At 34.4% G+C, this 13,967-nt stretch overlaps 2 protein-coding genes across 2 annotated transcripts; one reads left to right on the top strand and one right to left on the bottom strand.

Annotated features, from left to right (window-relative positions):
* Positions 1-4,846: 4,846 nt before the first annotated feature.
* On the top strand, positions 4,847-6,077 carry LOC123532518 (heavy metal-binding protein HIP-like). Its single transcript, XM_045313975.2, has 2 exons — positions 4,847-5,270; positions 5,594-6,077. Exons 1-2 carry the CDS (start codon positions 4,943-4,945, stop codon positions 6,040-6,042), a joined length of 777 nt encoding a protein of 258 aa, XP_045169910.2. The 5' UTR covers positions 4,847-4,942; the 3' UTR covers positions 6,043-6,077.
* A 2,602-nt stretch (positions 6,078-8,679) lies between these two features.
* On the bottom strand, positions 8,680-13,577 carry LOC128546910 (uncharacterized). The gene is made up of 4 exons (XM_053518314.1): positions 13,284-13,577; positions 11,869-12,049; positions 10,624-11,081; positions 8,680-9,912 (listed from the first exon to the last, which is right to left on the bottom strand). Exons 1-3 carry the CDS (start codon positions 13,421-13,423, stop codon positions 10,764-10,766), a joined length of 639 nt encoding a protein of 212 aa, XP_053374289.1. The 5' UTR covers positions 13,424-13,577; the 3' UTR covers positions 8,680-9,912; positions 10,624-10,763.
* Positions 13,578-13,967: the final 390 nt, after the last annotated feature.

Here is a 13,967-nt window from a genome sequence, read left to right as displayed (position 1 = left end):
GAAGTTGTATACGTACTTGTGTTGAAAACTTTAACTGACGTAGTGAATGTATTTGACGACACAATACTCCTTTAATAGAGCTATCGTTATCATTCTTACAAACTGTTTTAGTTTTAGAATATTGTAGTAATCGGATTACACTGACGCGGCAAGGTTTGATACTTTTACAATCGGAAGATCCTGAGTCATAGAATTTTTCAAGTGTTCTGGTAAGACTTTGAAACATTTTATAAAAAAAAGATTATGACCCAAATGTTTTCAGACACGCCTATGTTCGGTGTTAAGTTCTTTTGTTTGACGTCTTGCTTTCTCTTCTTTTCAGATGGACAATCTCAAAACTCACTGGCACAGAATACAGATGTGCTTTAATAGTTGTCATTAAGCTTGGTTTGTGGGTCTCTTAAAATTGTTCCTCATTTTGTTATGCCGTTTTCAAATATATTAAGTACATACGTATAAGGTACTTTAAGGTTTCAATCAAATTTTAACGTAGGAATTTTGTCCTTACATATTTTGCCTCTTGTCACCAGTTATAACTTTTATTTACTTTGTCCGGAAACTATGAAACATGATCGGATTAAAAAACGAAGGTGTGCCAGAAATTCACCGTTTAAAGCTCATTACTGGTATGTTTTGTCTGATCATTCTAAATTTGAACCCTACTGCATGTTTATTTCTTAGCGTGTCCTTGTTAACTATTTGTTTTACTTTATAAATGTGATTGTGTGTACCTTTGTTGATTATAAATTCATTTGAGGAGGTTGTATTGTTCAAACGTTGCTGTACTTTTTGGATATTGTTTTGTAGAGCTATGGATGAAATCCTCTACCCAAAGGTTTTACTGCATTTTACACAATATTTTGTACTTGAGGGAACTGTGACAATTTACTTTTATGTGTTCACACCCACTTGTACAAAACTGTACAAAAAGATAATTTCTTTTTAAAAGTTGTGTTGTCAGTTTCGTAGATGTAATTCTTACTTGAACTTGAATGTTATATTTAATTTAGGACTGACATTCGGTACCGAATAGTCACTAAAAACAGTAATTAGCTTAACATTTATTTTAACACGCGATTTAAATGTAAATGACAAACAAAGTTTCATTATCATACTCAGATGAAAGCTTAAACTCTTTTGAGAAGACGTGCCAGTTTAAAGATTGAGGTTATTTCAGAAATAAACGAAAAAAATGTTAAGTATATATATTAAGAAAGATACAATACTTTGATGTATAATGGGTATCGGCTAAAACTATACACATCATTTGACGACAAAAATGAAAACTGGGCTATAAACTACAAAGTTATAATTGCTTATTAATTACAATTGTTTGTGTATCGTCAAGTTATAAATGTTCAAATATGAAACACAATGAAAGTGGACGTTTTGATTGACATGATTTTGAAATTGCTATGAATAGTTTGAAAAAAACTTGTAAACATGTTATTGCGCTACCGGTCTTGAAAAAAGGTAAAGATACTCAGGAAAAAGGATTAGAAAAGGGTCAAATCAGGTTAGAAAGACAGAGAGAATGAGGAGTTCAGACGTGGAGCTTGGATGAGATTAATAGAGCACTAAGATTAAGACTTGGAAGTTTACAGAATGGGAAAAGGGTAACTGAACAACACGAGATTAATTCAGAGAGAGGGTGTTACAGGGTTATGTAGTACGGAAGAGTTGTAAATACCGTTAATGTAAAAAGAAGTTTTGACTTTGGAAAAAGAAGCTGACGTATTTATATCTGGATCGATTTTTATTATAAATAAACCTGTTTGTGTTAACAGCACCTGCTGACTTTCCTAATATATGCAACCTTCAAATAAGCGTGGTGTGTTACGTTATGTGACTTGCTTTACCTACCAAGCTTCCCCTATGATTGTACCATCCAGTTTTTTAATGTTTTCCCTTTCTTTGGACATATCTAGTGATCGTAAATGTCTAGAGTGGCTTATGTCATACATGTATTTTCAATCAATCTATTTAAATAAGTACAATGCATGTAGTCATTGTTTTGTAGCAAAGGTTTGAGTGTTTTTAAAATTTGATTGTATTGCATATATTACCATAAATAGAAACGAAAAAAGGCGTTGTGAGACGCAGATACTGATCGAACGCATTAAATTTTAATCATTTTGTATTGCTCTTTGTTAAATATTTGCTTGGAAAACAAAAGTTCCTAACAGTATCATAGATTTCATGGATATAAATAATAAAAGCGTTTTCTATCTGTATCTTTCGTCCTGTCAAACATTCTATTCAAATACATGTGGTTCTACATTCTTTTGCGAAGGTATCTATCAATGAGAATAGTAAATCTTACTGTAACTAAGAATACTAAAACAAACATAAAAGAAATATTTCATATGCACTCACGCTTACAATTATTATATGAATTGTTGAAATGTGTTAATCAAGCCTGTGTTAAATGGAAAATATTGTCGTTTAAAATGTTTTAAAAGCGACGGATACATGAAACTGACGTCTCAAATGACGTCACACACCCGATATGAAAATTGGAGGTTAATATGGAATAATATTGACGTTTCAGGTTCCACATAAACTTAACGGAGTTTTTAAATAAGTATGTAATAATTGCTTTCATTATATGCCTATATGAATTCTGTCAAAAATACAGCCTGTATTTCTCAAGTAAATATGAAAAGGCAGACTAAATCCATATTGTACTTTTTGTATTGCATGTTATTACATACTCATTAATACACACCGTTAAAATAGAGTGAAACTGAAACGTCAATATTTTTCCATATTGACGTTCTAGTTTCATAGTGGGTGCTTGACGTCATTTGTGACGTCAGTTTCATGCATGTCGTCACGTTTAAAAGTTCTTTAACGACGATATTTTCCTTTTTACTTGGCTAAAGAACAAAGCTAAATCATTTATATAGTAATAAAAAGTGTAGGATATGTATGTAATAAAAAGATTATTAGATTTGCATCGGGAAATATGCACTCGTTATTTCGCGGAATAATATTGCGCTCCTGAAGTCGCGCAATATTTCCGCTGCAGAACTCGTGCACATTTCTCAATACAAATTTAATAACCAATAATCATCGGACTTTTGCATGACCTGGCACAGTTCAAAAAAATAGGGTTATTATAGCAGTAGCTTGATCTGGGATGCAGTATTCGGCTCGAGTGGATTTTGCCAGATCGGATCTCACGAGGCGCGCAAACGCCGAGTGTGATCCGACCTTGCAAAATCCAAGAGAGCCGAATACAAAGTCCCAGATCAAGCTACTGTTATTATGACCCTTTTATTATATACCTTTACCATTTTGATTCTTGTTTTGTTCTTGAACGAGATCTTCAATGCTTATCGATATTAAATGGATCTTAGTGAAGTTGTATTTGCGCTATATATAGAACTGAATCAGGTCATGCATATTAATAAAAATAGTCTGGCAACATACAATACGGAAGGTACAATACGGAATTCAAAAGGTACAATACGGAATTTTTGTCTGTCTGTTCATATTAAATTGTGAAATACAAGCCGATTTTTTTTTACAGAATTTATATAGGTATATAATAAAAAAGTATACAAAAAGTTTCACTCATTTTTATATCAACATCAACAAGTATTTAAGATATCGTTTGATAACAAAAAGGTAGCTAAATCTAGGATTTTTATATTTGGCTCTCGTGGATTTTACACGGACGGATTACACACGGCGCTTGCTTCTCCTGAGGTCTGATCTAGCAAAATCCACTCGAGCCAGATCGCGCTACTTTTATAATAACCCTAATATATTTCCTTTCCAGAACATTTTATTTAAGCATTGCATTGATGTATTTATGTGTTACTTCAGCAGTTGCGCTGGGATAAAGTTTCTTGTAGCTTTCAGCAAAATGAAAAATCTTGTAGCCAAATATTATTACGATTAGCCAAAAATTGTAGCCAACATTGCAGGCGGAGTAGCGAAAGAATCCGAGACCTTACAAAAGTAATTGTGGGAGCCGTAGCAGTTTGATATATACCATAATTATTTCATAATGCATATATTCTTAAAACTAAATATCTATTCTAAACTATACATTATACAACATATCACAGTGGATAGCTCATGCAACTATGGTTGGCAGAATTGAGAATTGTTATTGTTAACAAATTCATTATCTTAAAACAATATTTTCTGCGACTGAAAACTTACACAAGAGCATACAAACTTGCATGTACATGACTTCATAGTGATATCCAAAACTTATCCTATGTAATAATCTTATCTTAAAGCAATTTACTAAATATAAGTTAAGACCCAGAGTCATTACGAAGCCAATCAAATACATTCAACCACTGCTGTTTGAATGCACGGGAAGAAGGACTTTCAAATGCAGACATTTTGGATGGCGGGAGTATAAGACAAATCTAGATCTAAAACGTGTATGACCTTTATTAAACTTAGTGACATAAAATTTTATCTTCAACTTCACTTCAGTGCAGAAAATCGGCCGTGGCGAAAATGGTACGTTAATAATTTTTGCCAGCTAACTACTACCTTTATGGGAGATTAATTGTACTTTGGGGCCTGCTTGTTACCTTCAGTTAACACATATCTTGCAGTGAGGAAAATTAACAATATGTTGACGAAAGTTATATGACGTTAATATGGGGGGAGGGGGGCGGTCAGAGACTGTAATTAATAACCGACCTAAGACAAAAGGCGTATAATAAAGTTAAACAATTTTTGGCTACTTGTCAGGTTCAAACACTAACACAATGATGTTTTACGCATTTATAAAATTGTCACAGATTTTATGCAATATTTTTATCATTCGCATGTAAAAGACTGGCATACTTAAATTTTAACCCCATTCGTTATCTTCAATCTTCCTTCTAAATTTAGAAATTATATCCAACCATCGGGCAACAAATTTACTGCCAACATTTCTCAAATTTATGTGTCGATATTTTGCAAAATGGAATTATTTTGCGGCATCACATGTTTATTTGTTAGTTTAGTTGTGGTTCCTGTGTCAAGCTTCTCCGATGACTCAGACACGCAGAAAATTTTAGCCATCTTGGCTGAGCAACGCGATGAGATTTTGCAGTTGAAAGAAACAGTGTTGCGCGTGGAAAACGACAATGCGTTTTTGAAACAGGACAACAATGAACTAAGGAATGAAATTCGTCATCTCAAAGGGAAAATGGGAAAGCTAGAAACATCAGAAAGCACCATTGATTCGCACTCGAGGTATAATGCCAACACCGTGGAAAGTGCGAAAATGTATCAACGACACAAAAGACGTGAGTACAAGTTTTCAGTGCTATCATGTGTTCTATTAAAGCGGCCTAGCTCGGTCCATACGAAACCTTTTTTTTTTCATTTTATTTAGCGTTTCGGTTAAGTACAATCTCCAATAAATGTGATCAAGTGGCATGGCATTAAACTCACCAAAACAACTAATTATACATTTTCTTCTATCACACCGAAACATTTGATTGAGATTTACAAATAATTTTCATTTGTGCTATCCGTGTTATTATTACGATAAACATTTTGCAATATTGTCGCTAGGGATCTAACTTGTTATATCCGAAGTGTGAAATGCATATATTTTATTTTACAGTACTGCTCAATGCACCATATGAATACAGAGAAAATGAAAAAGTAGCATTCACTGCCAAACTTTCCAAACACATGACTAACCTTGGCAACAATCAACCAATAGTTTTCGACAGAATCGTGACGAACATAGGACAGCGCTACTCTCCAAATACTGGCGTATTTACTGCACCAACCAATGCCACATACTACTTCTTTGCGAGTATTATGAGTCATACAGGTCAACCACTTGAGACTGAGATAGTCAAGAATGGAGTAAGAATGGTGTTAATGTATTCCTATGATAACATGCATGAGCAAGGCACCAACAGTGTAGTCCTTCAACTTAGTACTGGAGACGAAGTCTGGGTCCGTCATACAGCTACAGTTGGTACAATGGTGTACGGGAATAACTGGCCAACATTCTCAGGCTTTCAAATATCTGACAGTTATTATCTGTCAGCTTCACCATGAATATCCTTCTACTACTCAATAAACTTTAATCAGTTTCTGGTCTTCCCCTTTACTATGTTGCTTTTATTTACGTAACAATAGATAGACGCAACAATTATGTACTTTCTCTTATACATTTAGAACTATATATATATTTAACATGGTTTGCTTGTGACTTCGTATTGTATCTTGAAATATTTCATGCATAGGTGACAGTAATTTCTCTTTAAATGTGATATATTAAAACACCGATCACCCGAAGTCGTATGGGGTGAGTGAAACGTTTCGGTTATCTGAGGTTTGTAGCGAAACCAAACATAGAAAATAATATAAAAAAAAACTGCTGAGACAACATAAATTCATCAAGTATTCCGTATACTTGAGGCATTTATGCTCGGGTCAGCGTTTCCAGTAAAGAACTTATCGCTCCAAATTCTAAATCATGGGACAAAGATCAAGCATGGCACTGCACCTAGTACACTGTGAAATCTCAAGTACGCTTAATTTTATATTACTGAGCCGCTTAATTAACATGATGCATCTGAAAATATATTATCATAAATTAACTGTAATATACATAAGTCCATGGTTAGAAAATCAATGAAAAATATGTCCTCTTAAACGTTTTATCTCTCTTATATCATGACCTAGACAACTCTTTAACCTAACACGGTCGTCACATAAATGATCGTAGTTTGGACGCGATAAATAACATTGTTCACTGTTAAAGCTCTAAAACATTTGTCGCAAAGACGTTTGTTTTATAATTTTGCATTACATGACGTCACAAGTAAAGTGACGTCCAATCGGGATGTTTTGGACATTATGGTGTGTACGAGAAGAGGAAACCACCGCGTTCAATCCTTACTTTGAGAAACTGGATCAGTAACGTGTGACCTCTGACAAAATGGAGCGGGGTTCGTGATTTTTGCTAAGAAAATTGTCTTTCTCAGTTATTTAGAAACTCATACAGAAAAATTAGACCCTTCGTGAAAATCACCACAAAAGCCGATAATAGGAATAATAGTGCTGACTAGGTATTCAAGCAGCACTTCCGGATAATGGCGAAAAGAAACAATCCTCATTTTTTTCCCAGCTAAAGTGGCATTTTCGTGTTTTATGTAAGCCGATTCCTGTCTTTATTTCATTGTGGATCTATGCTTGACATATTTTGGTAGCATTTCAAGGAGATTTTCTGCATTTATAGAAATGTAAACAAACCTTATTTCTCCTTTGTTCATACCCACATTTTAGCTGTCAGTCTGGAAGAAATTTCAGTATTGACCCGTCAGACAAAATATCTCTTTTAGAAGATACATGACCCCTACTTATTTATTTACTACTGTACAGCTTAATAAGTTTGGTCAGGTAACTCGGCTGTCGAGACTGTTCGGCAGTTTTCGGTGTACTCCGTTATTTGCGGCCGCTGTCAAACAGGTAATCCTTTCTGCGCTTATGTACCGTTATATTAATATTTTTAATGTCGAATATCGAGCTAGAATTGAGCGTCGTGTCAGCTCGAAAATCGTACTTCAAATTTTGAAAGGCGGACTTTCAATGTAGTACTGAAACTGGGATCTGCTTAAGATCATAAGTCAAACTGATAGTTTAAAAATCGTGCCAGACCGGATATATCGAAATTCAAATTTTAAGAAGCGAAATAGATTACTTCTGGAATGATATTTCAAGCCTGTTCGAATTTTCAAAACAATCGAATTTAAAGCTAGGATTGAATGTGAAACCAACTTTCGAAACAGCTGAATTTCGATCTTGCATTGGATATAAAAGATCTAAAGTCAAATTTTTAATTTGAATATCGAGCAGGTATTGCATTTACAGCCAGCTGGAAGATCGCAATTCAAATTTTCATGCTAGCTCGACATATTTGAATTTCGATCTTCCAACTGGTTGTAGTTTCAATTCTACCCCGAAATTCGGTGCTTTCTTTTTGTTTTAACTTCGATCTCCGAGTTTGTTCGAAATTCAGTGTCATCGAAATTCAAGGTCATCCTTCTAAAAATCTGAATTTCGATCTTCTAACTTGTTCAGATTATGCCGCCTCAAATTTCAACATTTTGAAACTTTTAACTTTTTTCTTCTTAATTAAAGCTCTGCTTCCGGCAATAGCTGAAGGTCGGACCTAGTGATGTCATTTTCTGTGTTGTCAAAAACATACATATGCTTGGCGAGATTATATGAAAATGTGGCTGGTGTCCTAAGGATATTAAGTATATGCAAAAAGACCATTTTTTTTATCACATTTTAAAAATAAAACATTCATAAAAAAGACAATCTATTGAATATTATCACATCGTTTTCAAAGCTAAAATACCTATAATACTTTTTTTTTAAATTAAGATAAATCAAAGGACTCTTTTGCGCTATATAAAATATTTTCACTAGTGTGAAACTTCTTCTTCATGCATAAATTAGTGCTAACAATACAAACATTTTGGTCAACAAAGATAAAGTATCGGAGTTTAGTGACTTAGGAAACTTAGACTGTCACGCAAGGATGCGTATATAATAATGTATAATCTAAAAGTGATATCATAACATTGGAATATGTTTTCAACAAAGATATGTAGTTAATTCAAAACATGGACTATAATTTTCAATACACAAATATATTTTATTTAGAAAAAGTACAATGCGCCTTCCGGCACCGCTACAAAGCCGATTATTCGGGCACAGTATATGCGAGCTGAACTGCCGACTAAAGATATACAACCTTTATCGGCTCCAAAGTTAAGCTTTTGATACTTTTCAAAGTTATCGTCTGAAAGCAAAGTGTGAAAATCCAACCATTTTTCCCAGATATATCTACAAACAAATTTCCCCCATCAGCAACTGCCCTCATCAACAGCGTTTCAGCGGGAGAAAAAGTATCGTGCATTTCCATGAAAGCCAAAATCTTCAGTTCATGATCATTGTTTTTCTATTTCCACCACAATCAAAACAGAAGTATTTATCATTTATTTAAATTTAGTTTCTTAAACATGGGTATAAAACTTCCTCATTTCATGCGACCAGTGTCCTTATTTAAAACTGTAGTCTACTATAATCAACTTAATCTACTGGAATCATTAACTGATTGTCCTTGTATTTAATAATTTATATCTGCAGATTATAATGTACCAGTGTCCCTCCCTTGTAGGACATTTCAATATCCTAACCAATAGATTAAGTCATCCAATGTATTTAAACTCTCTCTTAGTGGGTTGCATCTATCGCCTCCTGCTGAAGCACGACTTCAAGAAACTCTAAAATCGGTAAAACAAAATGCAATCCATGCACCGCCTGCATGATCCTCTTTACTTAATATGTCGGAAACATGCAGTTCACACACGATATGTACTGAGTGAAACTCTAAGATCGGTGAAAAGCGCAATCCAGGCACCACCTGTCCCTCTTTACTTAATCTGTCGGAACTTGAAGTTCACAAACAATAAGTACTGTGTGAAACTCTAAGGTCGGTAAAAAAGTGCAGTCCATGCACCGCCTGTCCCTCTTTAATTAATATGTCGGAACTTGCAGTTCACACACAATATGTACTGTGTGGAACTCTAAGATCGGTAAAAAGCGCAATCCATGCACCGCCTCTTCCTCTTTACTACATCTTTCGGAACTTGCAGTTCACTCACGATTTGTACTGTGTTAAACTTTAAGATCGGTAAAAAATGCGCAATCCATGCACTGCCTATTCCTCTTTAGTTAATCTGTCGGAACTTGCAGTTCACACACGATATGTACTGTGTTAAACTCTAAGATAGGTTAAAAAGCGCAATCCATGCACCTTCTTTTCCTCTTTACTTAATCTGTCAGAACTTGCAATCCACACACGATATGTACTGCGTGCTTCCCTTTCTTTCACATCCCCTTCCTACATTCCTAAAAGTTCAGAGACAATAAAAGTTGTAGCATCTGGATAAGCATGATGAGATAAAAATGATTTAAAAACACCAACATTTATCTGTGATAAATATGCTTCATTTTTTAAAGTATATATTTTCGAATTGGATAAGCATCTGATCGGCAAGTAAGTCATGCAAATGTAATTCTAAATACTTTCGTCAGTGTAATTAACGTTCGATATGCTATTTTTACTTTCTTTTTTTTATACGTGAAATATCTACTCTGTATTTGCTTCACGACTTTACAATGTTGAATTTCGGGACTTGTTATCGTAGTCAGGTGTAACCAAACAAGAAAATGCACTTGTATTTTTAATATAATGCTTTGTAAAAAAAGTTACTTCATAATCTTGTGTTGAAGGTGTGCAATGTGTAAGTTGAATAATGGCGGTACAAACAGTTTTCTACCTTTAGTGTAAAAGCACCTGTTTTCGATGGGTAAAATTCCGCGAATTTTAAATTGTTAGTATGTTTGCGAGGTTTAACATTGGCGTAATTTTGAAAATGGTGTCATATTTGAATTTGAATTATACTAAATTAAATGGTGAATACTTACGCGAGAGTAAATTTTTGCGAGATGTAGGGCCTCGCAAATATAACAAAAACTGAGCCCTCGCGAAAATTTTTGCTTTTACAGTAGATAATGTCTTTATATTATTGAATGTTAAATTTTGATGTCAAATATTACCCTCTAGTTCCCGCCTCCGAACATTCCCACAAATGGTGATTCATCATACTCGTAATTGTTAGTCTCGGCGTGCACTTTTCTATTCCTTATATTCCTAACATTCCTAGCCGTCAGAAGAAGGGGCTGGTACAATACTTCTTTTAAGCTCTTCTTCTTTCTCTCCACTTTATCTGGTTGGGTGGCCTTCTCTTTATAGGAGACGCAGACCGGGGCAATGACGGGGTGTCTCCCGAACTGTACATGCCAACTAAGAACTCCTCCAGTTCCGCAGTTGATGGAAATATTATTGCCCCGGCCTTTGGCTTTATAGCTTCTCCTTTATGTTTTAAGTGCCCATGAGAGTCGAACAGGACTACTCCATTTTTGCTGATGAGAATGGCGTATGAAAATGCATGAATTGTGAGGAGAAATCCCATTTTTCTCAGGTATGTCATTGTGTACCAACTCTCTAAGTACTCCTGCAAAATTTAATCATAAGGTTACATAAAAGTGAAAAAAAACTCTGATATAGTTCAGAGAAGGAAGGGTTTAATTTTCTGTATTCAGCCCAAAAAAAAATATTTTAGAATTACACCATACATTAAAATTAGCAACTCTGATTTTAGACTTGAATTTTTAGAACGACACATATATGAATAGTTCAGTTATACAGTACCACATAAATATCTAACAACAAAAAAAATAACAATAGATACAAGAAACTTTTTAACCCTAATCATTTTTGATTCTGCCTTTTCAATCAGTGTTGATCATGATCAACCTGCACATCCGTGCAGTCTGATCAAGATCTGCACTGTCTGTTCACCACTCAGTCAGTATCTTTTTGGTAAGCGCCCCTTTTCACAGTTAATGGTACTGTCCAAATTGAAAGATGGACACATTCATTATAGAAATTTAGCAGGGTTAAATGCAAAGAAAGGATACACAGTAGAACGGTATTCCTCATGTTAGCACTTGACAAACCTAGCTCTTCGCGTTAATTAACCGTTAAGTAAAATGTTATAACAAGTTATTTTTTTTTGTGTGTGTTTGTTTGAAACCTCGCTTTGAGTGTAGATTTCCTTCTTGAGAAAGCTTTCCAGTTGTCTAATGGGCGGTCGGTTTTTCTGCTCGAAGGGGCCTCGAGGTCTTCCACCACCATTAAAAGTTGAAAAGTCGCGCTAGTACCTATTATTGTGTTGCTGTGACTTTAACCTCCCTCTCCCGAAGAAAATGCTTGCAGTACACGCTAGGAAAATAACTTACCCTTATGGTTAAAAAATCAACAAAATCATCTCTTCCAGTTGTAAAGACATCTCGGCAAGGTTCCCTCATTCTAACATGGGTATTCCTTCCAAATACCTTTCCTATGTCAATGTAATCCTCGTGCGGGAAATCTTCAACCGCAACTCTGTTATCCGAATTATCACTCAGGACGATATCTTCTCTAAGAAATTACAGAAACGTGTATGCTTATCCATAATTGAACAGGAAATACTTAAAGTGTTTGACTTTAAAATATTCTGGTTGAATGGATTCTGTGTATATACTGTTATCTTTTTTATTGTTTAAAGACCCACCACAACCTAGTGACCTACATTTTCCTCCCACAAGAACTTCATGAAAATCATTCTGATAATACTGGTATAACACAAGATGACAGGTGGGCAATTTAGGTCCTCCCTGAATCTATGTGTTTCCGCAATTTAATCTGTAAACTTATTCGTTCAGTATAATCTTAAAAATATATTATGTAGAAACAAAGTGTAGTCTAAACTCAACATCAAATAATATGCATAATGCTACATTCACTATTATGCTAATAAAATGTTTAGACATTATACACATTGTTTGGCCTAATATACGTCATTGTCAATTCATGCAAATCGTTTGAAAATACAAATAAATACATATACAGCTATTCGATGGTGCGTCTTAAATGACAAGTTGTTATTGATTTAGGTATCCACAGAGTGTTTGTACTGGTCAAATTTGAACATGAAACATGCAGTCGGTGGTGAAATGATACATTTAGTATACTAATTTGTTTAAGCTGATTGTAATGAAAGCTTGAAGTTTATTGTAACCACTCTCAAGTCCGTTAAGCTAGATAACTGGAGCTTTAGGTGAAAAATGTCTTACCTAATAGTGCCAAAATATAAAGTTATGGGATATCAGATAAAAGGTTCAAAATGTAGAACTGTAGTAACTAAATGTCAGATATTGAATGGTTTCTCATGCAGTAAGTTCTAAATGTAAAATGACTTCTTGATTACCCAATATTTGCCAAATGCAGGATGGGTTTTTTTTAATACACAATAAATGTCCAAACGTAAAATGGCTTTCTTGATTACACAATCAGTGCTAAATGTATTAAAGATGGTTTTGCTAAAGTATCAACATAACATGGCTACTTGATAACAAAGTAACAGCCCAATTAAGAAATGTTTCTTGATTACACATATACTAGTAAGTGCCAAATGTAGAGAGGCTTCTTGATTACACAATTAAGAACCAAATGTAGAGAGGCTTCTTGGTTACACAAATATAACTGTCAAATTTAGAATGGCTTCTTGATTCCTGAACTAAAAAGTTCAGCAAGTTCTGTAAAACTCATTAATTGTTTACTTAATATTTTCCCATGTTTCTTAAAGGTTCGAAAACTGGTAGATGAGTGATACCTGAGTCTAGTGTGGAGTTTGTTGCCTTCTTTCAAGATTTTGTTGATTGTTCTGGGGGTAAACTCCGAATAAATCTTGTGCTGAATGATGGCGGTCAGGGCCATACTTGTACATTGATTTCCGGCGTATAATCCGAACATATCAAACTGGTTTTTACGGCCATATGTGAAAGGGAAAGAACCTATAGAGACAGACAGAGCGAAAAGCAGAAAATAAGAAAAGAAAGAAAGAGAGTAAAAAAGCAAAGTAAAAGAATGGAAAACGAAATAAATCCAATGTGTGAAGTGAAAACGACTTTTGTCGTTAGTAATATTATGAATGCGGACACTGGTTTTTGAAAGAAAAACTAAAACTTCGAAAGTGAACGCTTGTCAGACTTAAAAGTTCTGACGACAATTTTGTTCACATTATGATGTTCTTTGTATAGTGACCCCAACCTTATAACATGCATTTTTACTTGTATCTTTATATTCTATCTAGATAGAAGAATTGTAATACAAGTTATGGTATTTGCATATTGTTGAAAGCCATTGGTTAAACCATTATATAGCAAAAATTTACGCGGTTCAAAACAAAGGCAGAAGAGACACCAAAATTTCATAGTTTTGCATGGAAGAGTGGCCTACATATTCAAAAGAGAAGATTTCGATGTATCCAATGAGTCTTGTGGAAAATTTACACACA

This window comes from Mercenaria mercenaria, chromosome 11 (genome assembly GCF_021730395.1).
Source record: "Mercenaria mercenaria strain notata chromosome 11, MADL_Memer_1, whole genome shotgun sequence".
Classification (NCBI taxonomy): domain Eukaryota; kingdom Metazoa; phylum Mollusca; class Bivalvia; order Venerida; family Veneridae; genus Mercenaria; species Mercenaria mercenaria.
The sequence above is the reverse complement of the archived record's forward strand: the minus strand, read 5'-3'. Positions and strand labels throughout refer to the sequence as shown.